This window comes from Crocodylus porosus, unplaced genomic scaffold (assembly GCF_001723895.1).
Source record: "Crocodylus porosus isolate Cpor-Errol unplaced genomic scaffold, CroPor_comp1, whole genome shotgun sequence".
Classification (NCBI taxonomy): domain Eukaryota; kingdom Metazoa; phylum Chordata; order Crocodylia; family Crocodylidae; genus Crocodylus; species Crocodylus porosus.
In genome coordinates, this window is record NW_017728906.1 from 163,575,513 (window position 1) to 163,594,634 (window position 19,122).

At 44.5% G+C, this 19,122-nt stretch overlaps 1 protein-coding gene across 1 annotated transcript in view; it reads left to right on the forward strand.

Annotated features, from left to right (window-relative positions):
- Positions 1-3,974: 3,974 nt before the first annotated feature.
- HSPH1 (heat shock protein family H (Hsp110) member 1) overlaps positions 3,975-19,122 on the forward strand; it is a 43,373-nt gene continuing 28,225 nt past the window's right edge. Inside the window, exons 1-5 of the mRNA XM_019530115.1 lie at positions 3,975-4,096; positions 6,392-6,449; positions 8,608-8,748; positions 10,532-10,654; positions 12,930-13,029. Of these exons, the coding sequence (XP_019385660.1) occupies positions 3,990-4,096; positions 6,392-6,449; positions 8,608-8,748; positions 10,532-10,654; positions 12,930-13,029 (529 nt within the window). The 5' untranslated portion in view covers positions 3,975-3,989. The remainder of the gene's footprint in view (positions 4,097-6,391; positions 6,450-8,607; positions 8,749-10,531; positions 10,655-12,929; positions 13,030-19,122) is intronic.

Here is a 19,122-nt window from a genome sequence, read left to right on the forward strand (position 1 = left end):
CCATGTCAACTCCATCTGTGAGGCTTGGGCTGCAGTGTAGGGAGGAAGAGGAGCTGCAGGTAGCGCCCCCTGTCACCGGGGCGTGGAAAAAATGGGCAGCCTCCTGCTGATTACAACCATCTTCTAATCAAGGAAGATCAAGGCATGGCAGGCGAGTAAGCAGGTGGTTGGCCCATTACAGGAGGGCAGGGCCACTCCCAGAAAGGCTTCGATATTGATACTCTTGTCACAGGTGTGCATCAGGAACTGAGAGAACGTCTGTTCACTAGGGTACCCTCACAGGGAAAGACAAGGTCCGATGGTCACAAACTCCTGGAAGGTCATTTTAGGCTGGACATAAGGAAAAACTTCTTTACTGTCTGAGTCCCCAGGGCCTGGAATAGACTCCCTCTTAGAAGTGGTGCAAGCACCTACTCTGGATACTTTTAAGAAACACTTGCATGCCTATCTTGCTGGAATCACTTGACCCAGCTGACTTCCTACCACTTGGGCAGGGGCTAGACCTGATGATTTTGTGAGGTCCCTTCCAGCCCTAATGTCTATGAAGAAGTAGCAGGGAGAAGTAAAAGGAAGAATGAAGCCAGGATGACAGAACATCTTAAATTATTTCTAAATATACTAGTACCAAATACCCATGTCATGTTTGGTCATATTTCTTGTATTCTGTTCCCCAACTTAAGATCACATCTCATATAAGTGTTTGTCTACACTTGGGAATTTAGCAAGATAGCTATTCTGGAATGCATCCATATGGAAGGCTCTGTTATACCTAAAGCTGAGAAACCATTTTTGTTTCAAAGTTGATTGTTTTGTGTTCCATGATCTACACCTTTTACACAGTTTGTCTTGAAATTTGGTGTCCTCCGTGAGGTCACAGGATTGGGAAAGTGCTTAAAATTTAAGAACATCTGGGTTCCAAGAAACAATCCCCAGAAATAAAACCATTCCTTTAAGTCTGACAAACTATTAACATTTTCATGCATACCTGGGAAGTTAACATACAGCTCTGATTGGGTCCAGATGTTAATAACATTTATATTATGCTTGTAGCAGCCATCATTTATAAAATCCCGATTATTTCAATATTAAAGGCAGTGCTTAAATGGAACTGAGCATGCCACCTAATTCATTGGAGAACAGCAAGTGCTCAGGTGTTTGTACCTCATTCAGGCTCAGGACAGCCTCCTCAAGCAAGAGTTTGATTTAGGTACCTCAGACCATAGCCAAAAGGATTTCTATCCTTCTAACCTTCATATGCAGTGGATAGCACAACTAGACATGAAGCAACCATTGAACCTGAGCCTATTAGACCCTTGGCAAAAAACAAGCAAGGGGGAAGAGGAACAGTTCAGTGTCATCTTCCTCTGCCAAAAAGGATTTTCTATTATTAGCATGTATAACTGGATCCCACTCCAGGGGTGTTCATGATACCCCTGAAACTCCCTCAGCCCTCATTAAATTTTGCTGTCTTTTGGGTAACCTCCCCTTCCACACCTTGATGTATTTATCTTTTAGAGAAATGGAGGCTGCCCTCAGAGACTGATGAACCTAAGGTGCTCTCTTCTCCTGTAGTCAATTCTCCAAACCTTGCTTGGCTTAAGTTGTGACCTCCAGCTGCCACCCCCAGTCATGTCCAGGCCTCATACATGTTACATGCCATCCATCAGTAGGCACTCAGACCCTTCCACCTTTAGAGGGTCTCTACCCTACTGGGTTATGGGACTCAGGTCTTAGTTCTCACTGTCTCCTTTTCCTTCATTGGACCCCTGCTCTCTTTTCTCTCTCTCCTTCACAGGTGTTGAGCCTTCTCTAGGCTTCTCCTGAAGCTTTTGCTGGCTCTTTCATTCTTCTACTGAGCCTTGCCTGGCTCCTACTTTCTTGCTTTTCTCTAGCTGTGTCTGCCTCAGGCACTACCAGCATTAGCAATGTGTAGGGGGTAGGACCCCCTGAGAGCAGCGCCTTTCTGGTCATGTGCCTCCCCTGTCAGCTGGCATGACCACAAGGCTGTTCCTTAAAAGGAGCCTTGTTAGTTGCTTGTGTCTGTGCTACAAAAACCCTGCTCTTAGAGCAGCTACACCTTTTCCCAGTAACAGGGGAAAAGGTCCCTGTTACAGTGTGCAGCAGAAGACCCAGAAGGTCTTCAACTGTTTTCCCAAAGAAAAATCAATCTCACATGCAAATGGTTTGTGTGGAAAATAAACTCCACCTGAAAGGGAGAAGAGACGAGCTGTGGCAAGTGGAAGGGCAGAGGAGGGGCAGGAACAACTTGACATGTCAAAAGTACAAACATCTGTTCCAATGCATCTTAATTTGAATACATTCAACATTCTGCCATATAACTGTTCCCAAGGAGAAGGATGTTCATTGTTTGGCCTAAAAATAGAACCCGTTTTCCAGGTAGCCTTTGAGATGCTCAGAAAATCCTGTCAGTAATTGCTTGATTACCAGACCTTGGACCCACGCTACTTGGATCTCTTGAATGATTTTTATTTTCCCAACAACCTGCAACAGTGGGACACTGGCTGCAGTGGCCACCCTCCTTCACCTGTGGCTGTTCAGGATGTTGTTCTGCCCTGCAGCTGGGTCAGGCCTGACTGGGGAGTTTTGCTAATAGGTTGCACAACTGAGTTGTATAGGATGCTTTGCACAGGCAAGCAGAGTTTTCATAGATTTCATAGACATATGGGCTGGAAGGGACCCCGAAGGATCACTGAGTCCAGCCCACCTAGGGTTGGACTAGGTAGTCTCTGGAGATCCCTTGCAGCCTTACTTTTCCATGATTCTACAAATGTGAGGGCACATGGAGCCCATAGGCAGGTGGGAGGCAACAAACCGTGGGGGGCAGAGGAAGCCTGGCTACAGGCGCTGGGCAGGGGACCTCACGGGCCAGGCTGCCTAAGCAAAGGAAATGCGGGGGATCCTGAAGTTGCAACGGCCCAGCATTGCCAGGTCCTAAATATGAAACAATTGTATTGGAAAATCAAAATTATAATATCTGCTGAAAAAGAAAATTACTGTATGCTGGAAAATATGCAAATAGGGCTTCTTATTTACTTTATATTGCTCACTAGGTTGCCAGTGAGGGAGTGAGAACTGGGTCAAAGTTGAATTTCTTGATTTCAAGTCAAGCAGTACCATAAGGAAGTGCTGACAGCACAGCAAGCCCAAACCTCCATTAAGATTCCTGGAGTGACTTGGGTTTGGCATTGGCCAACTCAAAAATTAGCAGATGCGGTTCTTTGGGGGAGTGGGTTATCTTTTATTAGACCAACTAAATAGTTGGAAAGAAATCACACTTTGCAAGCTTTAGGGCCAAACGCCCCTCTTCAGACAGAGGGGGAATAACGATCATCATCATCATACATACTGAATACTTTTACTACTGTTGATTGCACATCGCACAAGAGGTGATGATGGTACAAATACGGTCATTCCTCTACAACCAGCAGCACCACAACGGCCTGAGGGGCCACAGCAGCCAGCGAGTCATAAATGGGGAGAGAAGGGACACATCCCGCTTCCTCCTTGACAAGGGCTGGAGCTCCTCCGCCCGCCAAGCCAGCCACCCGAGGAGGCCGCGGAGCAATAGCGTGAGAAGCAGGGGAATGGGCTTACCCGGGGCTGCGGTCAAGGCGGGACAGGCCGGAAGCGGGGGGCGGGGCTTCCGCGATGAGACACTGGTTCCGCCCACTCGTCTGACAGCCCGGAGCACGGGGAGCCCGTGGCGTCCCCGTCGCCGTGGGAACGAGCGCGCGTTACGCCCTATCCCCGCCGCCATTGGCTGGAATTGTTCGAGAAGGTTGAGGAAGGCGGAAGCGGAAGCCGCACGTGGAGCCGGCGCCGCCGCTGCCGCAGTTTCTGGAAACTTCGCTCCATTGTATTTAAAGCGGCGGCGGCGCCGGCGCTAGCTTTCTCTGCCGATCGCACGGACAGCGCCGGCTGCGCAGCATCGCTTCGCAACTGCCCCGCGCGGGCAGCACCAGTTCGCTATGGCTGTGGTGGGCTTCGACGTGGGTGCACAGAGCTGTTACATCGCGGTGGCTCGCGCCGGCGGCATCGAGACAGTCGCCAACGAGTTCAGCGACAGATGCACTCCGTGAGCGAACGAGTGCGGCCGGGCCGGGCTGGGTGCAATGGGGCTGCCGCGCGGGGGCTACAACTGCTGGGAGGCTCCCGCTCGTCCCCCTGCAGCGGGGGCTGCTCCGGCTCCTCCGGGAGCTCTGCGGGGGGAGGCATTGCTGCATGAGCGCTTGGCTCCTGTGACCGCGAGTAAAGCGGCCTGGGGCGGAGCTGCTGCTCGCGCGGCGGCCGGGGGGCCAGTTTCTCAGCCCCCTTCCAGGATTGCGGGCAGGGAGGGAAGGAGGCAGGCGCTCTCTAAGCGATGGAGCCAGGCTCCCTGGGGAGACTCCCTCTTGGTGTTTTTTCAGTTCCCGTGAGACAGACCTGGGTAGGATGCTCTAGTTGGGCGCCACTCCGCTTGGAGCAGCGGGGTGCTCTAGGTGATTCTCCGATGATCTGCTGCTCTCTTAAAGGAGGATGGAAAAGATCCCACGGATGCACCGAGGTGCAGGGGGTGGTATTGGGGTAGGGCTGTGTTGCTGAGTGGATGTGCCACCTATTGGGAGGGAGTGTCTAGTCGTGTGGGACGACACTGAAGCTTTTAATTTCATTGCCCTGCTAACGCTCATGCACAAAACGGGGTGGATGTCTGCGTTTCACATAGTACAGGCAGTTGGTAGATGGACTCCTTTTTTTGAGTCGGGAGAGGTCCTATTTGAATCATTTTTTAGCTTGATGAGGAAAGTTTTTATGTGAGCTTGGGCTTTAATTTCTTATTTAAAAAGATAAAGGGATTAGCTTGAACTGAAGTTATGCAGTATTTTACATGCTCAAAAACAATATTGCACTTACTGGGTCAGACTCAGGGTCCATCTTGCCTGGTATTCTGTGTCACACTGGGGCTGTTTTCCTGTTCCTTGTCTGTTCATGTCTCTGAGCAGAGAGAGAGAGTATCACTGGGTGGTGTCCACTGGTTCCCTGGACTCATTTAGGGGCCAGTGGGTGTTGTCCAATGTACTCTCTCCGGGGTCCCACCTTGGTGCAATTGTTTTAAACTTATGACCTCGCTCCCCCCTGTTTTGGACTCAAATTGTCCACCCAAATCAATTGACAAATAACCAATAGCCCCCTCCCCCCCATAATAGAGGGGGCTAACTATTGATTTGTGGGTGTCAAGTCCCCATTAACCCTATGTGTAAAAATAGGCCTGTGTTGGACAGTGGCAGAGAGGGGATGCTGAAAGGGAGAGTGGACTGGATATGACCAGGATTTTTTGCCTTGGTGCTGCAGGCAGTTAAACAGCTTAAAATGGTGTTCTCCAACCTTTTTATGGTGAAGATCACTTTTTGGAAGTAAAGAGCACCCCAGAATCTACTGTCCCCCCCCTTCCCCTCCCCCCCAGCTGGGACATGCATCTGCTACTGAGTGGGTAAGGGGGTGAGCCTTGGCTAAAAGAAAATGTAGAAATAACAGTAGGTGGCAGGGGGAATGGGTAGGGTTGTAGAGAAGCTGGGCCAGGGACTCTGGGCAGCTGCAGAATGGGAGAAGGGGCACACATGCAGCCAGGATCACAACCCATGTGCCTAAGGGGCTGCTCAACCCTTCTGCAACCCTGGTCGTTGTCCCATTGGTGGGAGTGTGTATGGCCCCCCCCCCGCCCTCCCAATCCCATCCCTGGAGACCAGATCTTCTGGAACTGGCCTGGTCAGGTCTGGGACTCTCTGCCAGCCAGTGGGGGTGTTCCTACTTCTGGATCCAGCCTAGTGGGTGGTGCCTCAGGAGGCCCTTTTCTCCCCTCCCCCAATGCTCCAAGTCAGCTTCATAATAAAAGGCAAATCTAAAAGCATTTTTTTTTTCAACATCTAGCTGTGAGCTTTGAAGTTCTCTGTTCAAGTATGTTAGCCATAAAACCCCTGTCCTATTGTAAGTAAAATATAAAAAAAAAAAAGCATATTTCCTCCTGCCCCTCACCCCCCATTCTTGGATAAGTTGGGTGGTTAAAGAGATTATTTTCAGTGTTCAGAACAACTGACCCTTTTATTGAGATCAGGCAATAAAAAATGCAGCTGGGATGCAAAGCATAATCCTGTGACCTTGAGTTAAGAGGCAATGCAGGTGCGTACATGTAAGAAATAACTGAAAAGCAAGTGGTTTATAGCAAGGCTTTATAGTTGATTCATTTTTAATGTAGTGTATCAGTATGTATAATGAACGACAGCTTAGCTTGCACAGTCTCATTATATGCACACAAATAATAGAGATGTGCAGCAGCTTTCCATAGCATTTTTTGCCAATATGAAACTTGATCTAACAAGTCTCTCTCTCATTTCAGATCGGTTGTATCATTTGGTTCAAAAAACAGAGCTATTGGTGTCTCGGCTAAGAATCAGGTAGGTCAGCTTCTGAAGGAAAGTTCAGATACTAGTAATTTTATAAAAGTTCAATTCTGTTTCAAGTAATGGAACATGTGGGAAAGTTTAGCTAATAGATAAACTTATTTGATCTTAATTGTCAGACTGCTGGTCCCTGCTCTGTTTGCTTCTGAGAAATGTGGAGCATCCCTGCAGGAAAATAAAATGTTTTGTTTAATAGTCCTTTCTGGTTTGACATTTTCCTTATTAACTTTAAAGAAGTCACCCAGCTTGTGTTGTTAAAAATTTGATTCAAGAATAAAACTTCCTTGAATTGAAAGTTTAATCTTTCAAATATGGAAATTGTGTGTGAGATTACTTAAATTGAAATATGAACTAAGAACTTTGGCCTAGATCATCAGGCACACTTGAGGATCTGGGTCCTGACCTTTTTTTTTTTTTTTTTTTTTACTGAGGTTGTTGGTAGGAGTATTAAATCCCTCCCACCCCCCAAAAAAATCTTGAAATGTGTTGAGAAATAATCAAATATAATATTTAATTTTTCAAATGTATAAACCCAATTATCTTGCTTTGGGTTGTTTATATCTAAATATAACTGCTATCAGTAGAAACCAAGCCTTTTTTAATCTATTCAAATTGTCAGGTGGTGAAGGCATTGCAATAAGTTTGCATGGCGAGAGCACCAATGGAGACTCTTTCAGTCTTAAAAGCTTTCTGTTTAATTATGAACAAACAGGAGATGCACTAGAAAAATGTACAAGTGTTCAGAATATCTGTTGTCCATTATTCAGGCATTTATCTTTGGTTACAGGTTGATCTACTAGATAAGAACCAAAAGTGGATTTTTTTTCCTACTCTCATGAATCTTTTGTTAAACATAACTCGGGGAACTCACAGTTAGATCATTTAATTAAAAGCTGTCCAGAAACTTAAGCTAAATGGAAAATGAAGTAGCTTGTATTGCAACTAACAGTTGAATGCCCAAATTAGAAACTGTGTTAGAGAGAGATTGTTATTAACTTAATTACAAAGCAGTATTCAGTGTTATGGTGCTGTCATGCTTTGCCATCATAGTAGCTTGAAAATAGAATTTGCCAGTTTGTCATGTGGCAAACATTTATAAAGATAGGATATAGTCATCTTTTGGCATCTTAAATCACCACAATCTAAGAGTGAGCATTCTTTTCTTAACATCATTACAGGGTGAATGTCAAAATTTCCTTGTAAGCATGGATGTTTGGTTCTCCATGGTTAGACGTTATTAACTTACTAAGTAATTTAGCTGTCACTTGTTCAAAACAGGGGATTCAATACACTGTTAACTGCAGTTTAACATTTTTAATGTTATGCATTCTCAATGAAATGCCAGGCAGCTCTGCAAACTGTTAATTACATCATTGCTAATCTTCCAGTCTGTTCCTTGCTGTGGTGTTCTGGTAAATTTTCAAAGGAATGTCAAAATATAGTAAGTATATCTGACAGCACTGGAGATCAAAACTGTTGAGGAAATATGGCATTCTAACTGTCTTACTGTTGTAATCTTAAGTAGGACACACTGGGATGTTTGAGACACAGTGACTCTAAAATCTTTTCGTATTATAAAAACTAGATCTTTTAATTTTCAGGTTCAATTATATAGTTATATAAATTATATAGTTTATAAAATGCTACCAAAATGTTTTTTCCTTTTGTGATTTAAGCACTTTCATCTTGTATGACCATGAGTTAAGATGATTTTTATACCACCTCTTGCTAGGTGTGGATTTTCTTTGTTTTGGGGTGATAAAAACAGGAAGTCTTCCTCAATATGTAGATAGCAATACTGTTAGATTTGTCAGTGTTTGTTGTGGGCTAAGAGTTACAGGTAGTTGGTAGAAAATAATAAGCTTTTTATTGCTGTTGTTAACACTTTAAACAGACTGTACCTCGCTGTTCTGTTGTGACATTGTGCACCATTAGACAGCAAGCTTTGCAGTATACTTGTTCATTTACCCCATGTGGTAAGCCCAGAACTCCAGTACTACAAAATTTAAATACTTTAGAGAGAGATGTCAAGTGACTGAACCATCAATTCAAAATACAACCTATTGCGGGCAGAAGGTTTAGTCTTGGTGTCTAAAGCCCAGATTAAGTGATGTCTTTTTTTCAAGCCATCTTCTTTTTCCCTCTCTTGCAGCAAATTACTCATGCCAACAACACGGTATCTAACTTTAAGAGATTCCATGGCCGTGCATTTAATGATCCTTTTGTTCAGAAAGAGAGAGAGAAATTGAGCTATGATCTGGTTCCCATGAAAAACAGTGGAGTTGGAGTCAAGGTAAATGTATTGTGTTTACAGTATAACTTTCTAATTCCTGTGGCTAAATCAAAAGGTTTTGCACTTAATTATGAAAATCAGGGTTTTCATTTAATTCACATAAAAGCTGTTCTGTGCTCTTGTTCCACAGGGGCTGTTACCTTGAACTGCCAACTTTTACTCTGAAGTGGAGTATGTTGGCTGTACCAAATAAAACCTTTTAGCAAGAGCTTCCACAGTGCTAGTTTGTATGACTTAAATATACTAGTAGACAGACTGCTAAGATAATTGTAATGTAGCTTGGTTTTGCTTTGAAGTACTAACTTGACTTCTGTCCTCCCTGCAGTATGCACTGTGATAGTCTGATTACATGGTTGCATACTATGTCTCAAGTACCACACATCGTTTTCTGGGCTACAGATGAGTAGCATCTTTGTGCACAAAGAAAACCTCTTTGTATAATAGTATGTAAGTCACTTTCAGGACCAAGTCCACAATCTGCTTATATAACATATAGGGTCTTGCCTATACTAGTTTGGGTTTTGATCTTATAGCTATGCTAGCAAAGACTTGTAGAGATGTAGCTGATTTCCCCCCCCCCCCCAAAAAAAAAAAAAAAAACCAACCAAAAAACGCTACCATTATTGGTCATATTTGTTTCCCAAATGAGTTAAGCTCCATTGAGAAATAGAGGTCTGCTGGTCTAACTGCTACCATTCAAGGCTTTTCATGGCATAGTGTTTTTAATTTCTATATTTTGAACCAGCTGGAGCTGTGCCTACAGAGCTTCAGCATACTTAGGCTAAGTAACAAAATAATATTAAAAAATAGAATTTGCCATTTAAAAATGTGTTGGGAAAAATGTACTGGTCCTTTATGACCACGAAAATACTCTGGTGTGCATATTCGTGTGGCTCTAGAAAAATGATCTTTGAGGTGTTATGTGATCATGTAATTGGTAAATAAAAGATGTTTCACTTACAGAAATCTTTCTTGGATGCTCATGTCAATTTTTGTCATTCTACATCACAACTCCCTACATATTTAGGTAAAAAAAATCCCCCAAAACTTCCCTGTTTGTAAGGAATATCTCTGCAAACTCAGTTTTTTCTGTTCTGACTAAAAGAATATTAGTTGTGACTTATAACAGTAATGGGTACACTTTTTTAAACGAACAACAAATTGATTGTGCGTTTTAATTGTATCAAGTTCTAAGTAACCTTTTTTGCTGCATTAAGTTTTTAAAAGGCCCATAGAGAGAGACGGCAGTACTTTCTGGAAGCATTTCTTTTCATGTATGCATCTATATACCTTGGTGGCTAGGCTTTTAACATGATCATCATCATCATCATCATCAGAAGATATGTAATATAAAAGTGATTTACAGTGGTGTTATAGATAAAAACACTTCATAAATGAATGTTTCTTTGGGTAATCTCTTAACTCTTTTTTATAGTAGTGGACAGTCTGAAAATTGGTCTTTAAATTTAGTGGCTTATGGGTTTGTACTTGCATGCTAACCTTACTAACAAATTTGTGCCTTTTTTCCTCCAACTGCCATCTACTTTATCCAGGAGGCTTCATTCACTTACTATTGCCACTCAGTTGTGTAAATACATCATTATGTCCTGTGCATGGGCTCAAAATGGGTGGAACTTGGTTATAAAAAATAACATTGATTGTTCAGTGAGCAGGTTGAGAACGTTGGAAGAAGAGAGATTGCTGGTCAGCATAGTCCCCAGAAGAATTAAATTTAACTCCACTTTTCTGCAATTCAGATGATGGACTTCCTTCTTTTGTACAGGTGATGTACATGGATGAGGAGCACTTCTTTAGTGTGGAACAGATAACAGCTATGCTGTTGACCAAGTTGAAGGAGACTGCTGAGAATAACCTAAAAAAGCCAGTAACCGACTGTGTTATTTCCGTAAGTAATTATGAGGAGCAGTAAATCCTCTGAACTGTAACTTTTGCATGCTTCTGGCTTGAATTTGATATCTGTGCTATTGCATTTTTCTCTATAAAGTAAATACAATTTGAGATGCTATCCAGGTAAAAATGGTGCAGGAGCCTTAACCTAATTTTTTTAATATGGCAATACAAACTAAACACATGATAATGAAATATACATATTTCACATTATTATGTCTATATTGAAGGACAAGCTTTAAAAAAGTATCTTTAATGGCTCTGTAGGTTAAAGGGCTATGATGGGGATTGTATTAAGTACTGAACAATTCCTTAAATAGTTAGGAGGTAAATGTAATGAAATGCCTGCATAGAATGTTTAGCCTAATCAAAAATAAGAAATTGTATATCAAGGAATTAAATGAATTAAAAGCCGGGCTTTTTCAGGGTGGCTTTTTTTTTTTTAAACTGACACCACATGACTAGCAAAACAGCACAATACTATTTAAAATATGTATTTATTTTTCCCTGATCTTAACATTAAAGTTATTTCAACTATTTTTTCACTTGTCAAATTATTTTAGGCTAAATTGATCCAGACATTATGTTCTGCCTTGAAAGTGTTTTACTTCCCTGTGTAGTTTTACATATATTCTTTAGGTCAGTGGTGTCAAACTTATTTGGCCCTATGGCCAGATGAGTGGCATTGGGCTAGACTGTAGCTGGATTAGGCCCATAGATTAGCCTCATGCTGGATCCAGCCTGGCACTGGACTGGAGTATGTGCTGCACACTGTGTTCGAAGCTGATCTGGGAGACGCACTGCATGTGGTGCCCATGCTAGACTGGCCTTCACACTGGATTTGGTACATGGAGCTTGTCTGTGGGCCTGAACTGGACCATACCCAGATCCAGTTTGCAAGGCCAGTCTAGCACAGGCGCCACATGCAGCAGATGCCCCAGGCAGGCCCTGTGAAGTACATGGGGTGAGTCCAGCAGCACAGGCATACACAGTAGGGGGTACACCAATAGAGATTTTGGGGGCTGATACCGATAGCCAGTTTTTAAGGAGGCATATCGGCCAATACTGATCCAATTTCCGATACAGCTGCATGCAGCTGTAAGTCCATTATGGTGGACAAGGAGGGAGGGGCATGGGGGAGGGAACAGATCAATGCCCCCACCCTGCAGGGAGAGAAGGAGGGGGTCGGGCTGCCCAGCCAGGGTAGGGCAGGGCATAGAATGGAGCCGCAGCTTGTTGTGGGGGTGAGGGGCAGCTCCCACCACTGCTTGCACAGAGTGGGGGCATGGAGCATGTGCCCTCAAATCGGCGCAGGCAGACTGCTGCGCCGGGCTCCTCAGCAGGGATGGGCCTCGGAGATGCAGCCACATGCCCAGCACAGCCCTGGCTCTTCCTAGTGTGTGGGTAGAGGTAGGGTGTTGAGCTGTGGTGGCAGTGCTGGGAAATTTGGGGTGGCTGCAGCCCCAGCCTCAAGCCCCACTCCCACTGAGATGAGCCTGGTGCAGCCCTGGCTCCAGCCTGCCTGCCTCGCCCTGCATGGATCCAGAGGCACATGGCTGCCCCCCAAGCCTTCCTGGGATGCATGCAGCAGCAGCGGGAGCCACCCTTTCCCCGTGCTGTCCGGATGAACCACAGCTACATCCCACCCCACCCCTCCATGCCTGGCTGTGGGGACCTTAATCTGCCACCACCCTCCCCTTCCCTCCCACCCCAGCAGACTCACCAACTGCTGGCAGCTCTCCACACTGCCAGCTGTGCTCCTAGCTGCCTGCATGTTGCACTGCAGCTGCGCACATTCACAGGCACTTATTGGCAGCATCAGGCCAATTTTCCAATGTAGACAACTTAGTCTATTGGTACCAATCTGATATCAGACTGATGGATCAGCAGTGCACCTCTAATGCACAGACCAGCCGTATGCTAGATGAGCTCGTGTGCTACATGTAGCACACTGAATGGAGACAGTACCATAGTCCTGATGAGGTTCCACAGTGCATTTGGTGTGCAGGTTGTATTTTTTCACACTCCTGCTTGAGGCCCTTATTTAGTAGTCTCTGAGCACTGGCTTCAGTGGGACCGCAAAATACTGAGTGAATTTGGGGTTTTAAGTGACTACTATCTTTCCACCTTAAAATTTTATAGTGACTAAGATAAGGGATGGGCATCTTTGGGGCATTTAGAGTATGTAGGGTTTCAGATTTAAAAAAAAAAAACATTTTTATTGGAAGTCTGACTTTCTGGTGCTAGCTCTTTCTGTAATTTCCATTCTCCAGGTTCCATCATTTTTCACAGATGCTGAAAGAAGGTCTGTACTGGATGCTGCTCAGATTGTTGGCTTAAACTGTTTGAGATTAATGAATGACATGACAGCAGGTAAGCAAAGGAAAAAATATTTTGCCAAAATCTATATTTTAACAGATGTTCATTGAAATACTTAACTGCTGGAAAAGGACCAGTCATCTAACAAGCAAGCTGATTTATGACATTTTTTGCCACCTTTGTCTTGGGGTAGGGAAAAAAATGTTTTTTGCTCAGTTCTTACCCACTCATTTAATAGCATTGGAATGTCTGAATTAACCTAAACCAGTAGTTCCTGTACCGGCCAATACCAAAAAGATGAATTGGGAAATGGCTTTACCCCAGCTGTCCTGAAGATGGATCCTAACCTACAGAAATGAAATTCTATCTTATGATAATCTCATGAGCTTGGCTGATAGCTACTTTCTTCAGGGAACACCTCCCCCTGTATTGAATGCTCAGTCTGCCATTACTTTGCACCCTGTATCTGGAAAAAGATGAGGGACTTAAATCATGTTTACTTGAGCAATCTAAAAGTTGGATCTGAGTGAGGAGAGAAGAGATCCACCAAACAAGATATTGAGAGGCTATTGGCAGCAAGAGAGTTGTTGATAGGCAGAGTTCATTTAAAAGGGAACTGGAAACCCCTTTGTCACAGTTTCACACACTGACCTCCCTGGCCGTCTTATTACCGCTAGAATTGCTGAGCGCATAGGCCAGTGGGAACCAACTTTTTTGGTAGGCATACCACAAATTAACCCTGCAGCCCTCCTGAATACTACTCTGATCTCCTCTTTCCATTCTGCAACCTGCCCAATATAGTGCTCTGCCTCTGCTTCCTGCCCTATGTGGTGCCTATCCCCTCTGTGCTCTAATGGCTGCCTGTGCTGCTTGTAGCACTTGTGCTGCAGGTTGGTCACTTGTGACATAGGCAGTGACTGAGACAGAAGGCCAGCATGTCTCCCAGCTACTTCAAAAAGATCTGAGCAGTTGACCCATTCTCAGTCTGCGTGGCTTGGAGGATGTAGTAGCTTTGTCTTAAAAGTAGGATTCAGAACCTTTGTGAAAGGCTAATCTTCTAAACAGTTGATGACACCAAAAAGTGAGATCAAAAAATTCAGACCAGGACTGAAGGCAAAAGTGGTGTGGGTCTCATGACTCCCACCAGAACAGGCACAGATCTGTGAGTGCTTACTAGTGATGTGTTGAGCATTACAGCAGTAATCCTCTGCTCTTGCCTTTGTACCAGAATAGACACTGGCACCAGCAGCACAGCTATTCCCAAAGTTTACTTTGCTTTCATCTTAGAGTTGCTTTTTCTCCTATACATTATGTAAGAAATAATGCTGTAGGGAGCCTGAGAAGTCTTTATGCACTGGGCACTGATACATGTACTTTAAAATGTTCTGGCTTAAATTTATCACACACAGCCAGGGGTGGCCTCCATTACAGATGCTGAAGAGAAGGATGAGGTCTCAGACGGTGGCATCAGTGGCATAATACTTGGTGTCTGAATTAGACAGTGCCTCAAAGGGCAAATGCTTTAGCTACTTTCCCCATGTAAGGGGTGGGGAGGGGGGTGTCACTTTGTCTTCATGAGACGGCCACATCAGTCCAGAAATTTGCCATAGATTATTTTAAGGGCTTCTAAAATTTGCCAGCAGGGATCACTAAAACCTGGGATACTGAGGCAATAGTGATCTTGGGAAATGCAGGTAAGTACTAATTTTGTCCAGTAGTTGTTAGGAACAATCTACCTATTAAGGAGGATGTAATGGACTCTGAGGGGCAGAGACAAGTAGCAGTCTCACTTTTCCTACCACAAAGGAACTAGTACATCCAGGTACCATCCAGTAGTTTTGAACTATTTTATACATATCTGGCCATACAGTTGGTAGAATTGTGGTCATGGGAATTCTGAGACCCCCCCAGAGGGATTTCTGAAGGTACAAACCTCAGATTGGCTTAGTTTGCCTCCCTCCATTTCTGAGTCCTCTACCAGCAAGTCCTGTTCGTAACTATATTGTTCCTATGATTGGACACAGAAAGAGGGTTAGTCTTTCCTATACAAGTTTCTGCAAGGCTGTAGAGAGGAGCTAAGAGATGCAACACAGGAGCTAAGATGGGTGGGCAGAATAAGGTTTAAATGTCAGATTCAGCGTGCCAGGGCTTTTGTCTGGCCTGCAACCCAGCCCAGGTACAGGGGGCAGCCTAGTGTGCAGCAGGGCTGGGGTGGGGCCAAGGAATCTGCTGCAGGCTAGACAAATGCAGCCAGACACCATTTCCTGGCAGCCTCAGCAGTGGCTCCTGGCGGCTGCTGCCAGACCTGCCCCTCTGCCCAGGCGCCCTGCACCCACTCCTGGGGCAGGACCCATGTGGGCAGATGGGATGGTGGGGAGCCATGTTTAGGACTGGGATAGGGGGGGCCAGGGATTGGGATCTCAGGGCCAGGGCCTGAGGTAAAACTTCACTCTGTTCTCCATGTACTCCTGCAACAGGCACCAGTACTGTATATGGGGAATGGATCATGGCTGTACCCCAGGGCCTGGCACGCTGCTGTGACTACCACTGCCCCAGCTCCACCCACTCATCCTGTGCCTGGACATGGCTCCCCAGCCATCCATGGCCCCAGCCCATGCAGGTCCTGGCCAGTCTCTGTGGAGGCTCTGGGATCACTAGGCAGTGACACAGCAGGGCTAGGACACAGGGCAGAGCCATGACCTCACACACCCCTTCCCACAAAACTGGTGCCTGTCATAGGGGCCTGTGGGCAACAGATCACACCTCTGCCCTGACCCCCCTGCCTGTCTTCCTGCATGCTGCTCCTTACCTATCCAAAGCCCCATCTCAGCTGCCTGGTCATACATGGGGCCACTTGGGGAGTTTGGGGGGCAGGGTGCTGATCCAGCCCACAGCAACTCACTAAAACTCCCTGAGTGGCCTTAGGGAGATGCAGCACATAGAGCAGAGCTAAGAGCTGCAGCATGGACTGTTATGTGGTAGCAAAGGCAGCATCATAGATGGACCTATTTCTACTATAGATAATGCCAAATAACCAAATCTATGTTCCGGAAAGGGCTCGAATCTGAGATTATAAGTAGGTGCCTGCCTTCTGCAGAGGCCTAAAGGCTTTTTGCATGTTTCTGTTGAACTGTAAGTTTTTCATTAAAGTGAGGTGGAGAGAAACATGCTTTTCCTCGTGACTCTTGGCTAAGACCCATCTAGATCACGGTCCTGTTGTCTACATAATGTCCAGAAAATTTACTAGAACTGCTTTCTCAATTGAGGCCAGTTTTTTCTATCTGGACCCAGAGGGCATTTTTACACAAATTTTAAATTATTATTCATTCTCTGTAGTCAAAACGTTCTGACTTTTTTTTTTCCTACTTTAATCAAGATTTACCTGGTAGTCAGTAGTACACAATTCAATGGTACACTTGACATGTCTTTTTTCTAATTTGACAATTCAGTTTCTTTCTTCTTCCTTTTTACCTGCTCCCCCAATTAATGAGCCTTTGAGTTTGTGACTTCAATACACTTCCCTTTTCGGGGGGCCAGGAGGTAAGGCCCCTTGGGCAAGAAACTTTGTATACCTCGTTCTGAAAGGCAGAGTAACACTGAGATTTCTTTCCAGAGCGGCTTCAGACTTCCACCTATGCTAATCAAGGAACTTGTAGCTTTTTCAAGACTGTTTTGCACCAGAAGGCAGTAACTTACCTCATCTGGATGAGCTCTCTAATGTTTGATATTTTTCCTTGGCACCCGTCTGCTCTCCCTCTCCACTAAATCTTTAAGTAATCTCATCAAATGTTAAAATGATAGCAAATTTGTAGAGCAGCTGCAGATATACATTTTTACTCAGGCTTTTCTTTCTAGACTAAAATCTTCTGCCAATCTCTTGGCTTGAGTAGACCTCCATGAGGATAAGTATGAGTAAACCAAGCTCTTACTTTCCCTCCTGTTCCTCTTGTTTCTATTATTCTGCCTTCATTCAGACCTGTAACCTAGGCATCATAGTTGATTGGAAATCTCCCTTTTAGGTAGTGATTCTCAGTTAGTGCCATGAGATCTTTTAAGGGGTGCTATGGGGTGCCAGACAGTATTATCATTGTTAGGTAGACAAATGTCTCCATATGATTCTCAAGATAAATATACAAAAAACTAGAACTCTTGGTTCCAAAATGATATCTTTTTATTAGATCAACTGGAAAATGGCAAGAAAATTGTCCTTTTTCTGCAAGCTTTCGGGATCAAAGTCTCTTTGTCAGGCTCTGGGACAAGTGTAGATGGCACAAAATGGTAAAATGTCCCCATAGGTAGGAAGTAAACTTCATTTTTGCACAGAGGGAGCTGAAGATAGAAGTCTGTCCCTCTGGGTCCATGAGTGTCTTTGTGAGCTGTTGAGTAGCTCTTTGTATCGATCAGGTAGAATTCCTTCCCTGGTAGTGTCACATGGCAGGCAGGGAGGCAAAAAAAAAAAAAAAAAAATTCCTTGTTCTTCTGCAACGAAGTTTTAAAATCCAAAATCCGCTGAAATTTGACATCTTCCATGTACCAAGTACACCCCTGAGACTTCAAATATGAATTCTTGTTGTCAAAAATGTCCTGGCCAGTTGTGGTCTGAGTTCTTTTGTAATTTCTATACTGGCAGCTGGGAGGAGAGAAGGGCGGTGAGTGAAAGCTAAGAGCATGTATTTCTGAGGGGGGCTTTAATCTAGTGAGGGGTGCCTTGAGTCTAAAAAGGTTGAGAACCACTGCCATAGGGACTTGGATCTGGGTAATTTTTGCTTTTTGCAGAAACTTCTTGCATGTCTCCAAGATGTGGCCTTTCCTCTCCAACTAAAGCAGCTCTTTTCTGGGTTCTGACCAACTTGCATCTTTACTGCATAATCCTTTTTTATATCCTTTTACAAATTCACTTTTGACCCACTTAGACATGTTGTTACAAAAATATTTCCTGGTTCTGACCATTTCATCCCTTCATTGAATCTCAATGCAAGCCCTAGTTTCTCTTGCCTATCCAGCATACCTTCACTTTAAAGTACCTTCACAGTTAATTTCACGGGAAATCTGCCTCCAGCAGGAATGTTAATGTCTGCCCTCGCCCACTAAGTTTTCAAGCTAACAATTTCACACTTCCTTTCTGATTCCCCTTGTTCCTGGGAAAAGCTCCATATAAACATTCACACTTCCTTTTTCAGGTCTATCCTGTAGACTTTTTCAATGATGTCTGCAAAAAACATAATATTTGTTAGTGACCTGCTGGGAACCATGGAGGCAGGATCACAGATGCTTTGTCCTTTGTGCCCAAGTATAAGGAGATGCCAGACAGATCAATAGCCATGAGAGATACTGCTGTTCAGTGATAAGAACAAGAATTGCTGTTTTACATAGGTTTATCTTGCCCAGTATCTTGTGTCACAGTGGCAGAGAGTGGAGATGAAAGGCAGAATGAACTGGGTGTGAGCTGGCTGGTGGTTGTTGCTCTTGTTTTCCCCCACTGTTTCTCAGTCATTTGCAGCCTCCAGCATGTAAGAGCTAGGGAGTTCTAATTAAGAGGTTGTACCTCTAATTCCCATGTTTAATAGCTACTGATGCCCCTTTCTTCCAGGAATGTGTCCAATCCTTTTTTGCATCCAACTAAACTATCAGCTTCTGCAGCATTTGGTGGCAGTGAGTTCCACACTTGAATTGCACACTGGGGAAAAAAATTCCTTTTGTTAGATTTAAACTTGCTACCTACTAGTTTCATTTCCTAATTGGGTTAGGCATTTATTATTTATCAATCTCTTAATATAGGAATTGAGGTTTCAATACAAGAAGCCCTGGTTCTTGTATTGTGAGTTCTATAGACATTAGGACTAGAAGGGACCTTGGAAGATGGAGTCCAGCCCCCCACCCAAAGGGCAGGAAGTCAGCTGGGGTCATAGGATCCCAGCAAGATGAGCATCCAGTTTGCTCTTGAAGGTGTTCAATGTAGGTGCTTGAACCACCTGCCATGGCAGGCTATTCTAGACCTTGGGGGCTCAGATAGTAAAGAAATTCTTCCTTATGTCCAGCCTGAAACTGTCTTGCAGTAGTTTATAACAGTTTGACCTTGTCATCCCCTGGGGTGCTCTGGTGAACAAACTTTCCCCCAGGTACGCCCCTGATAAACTTATAGGTGGC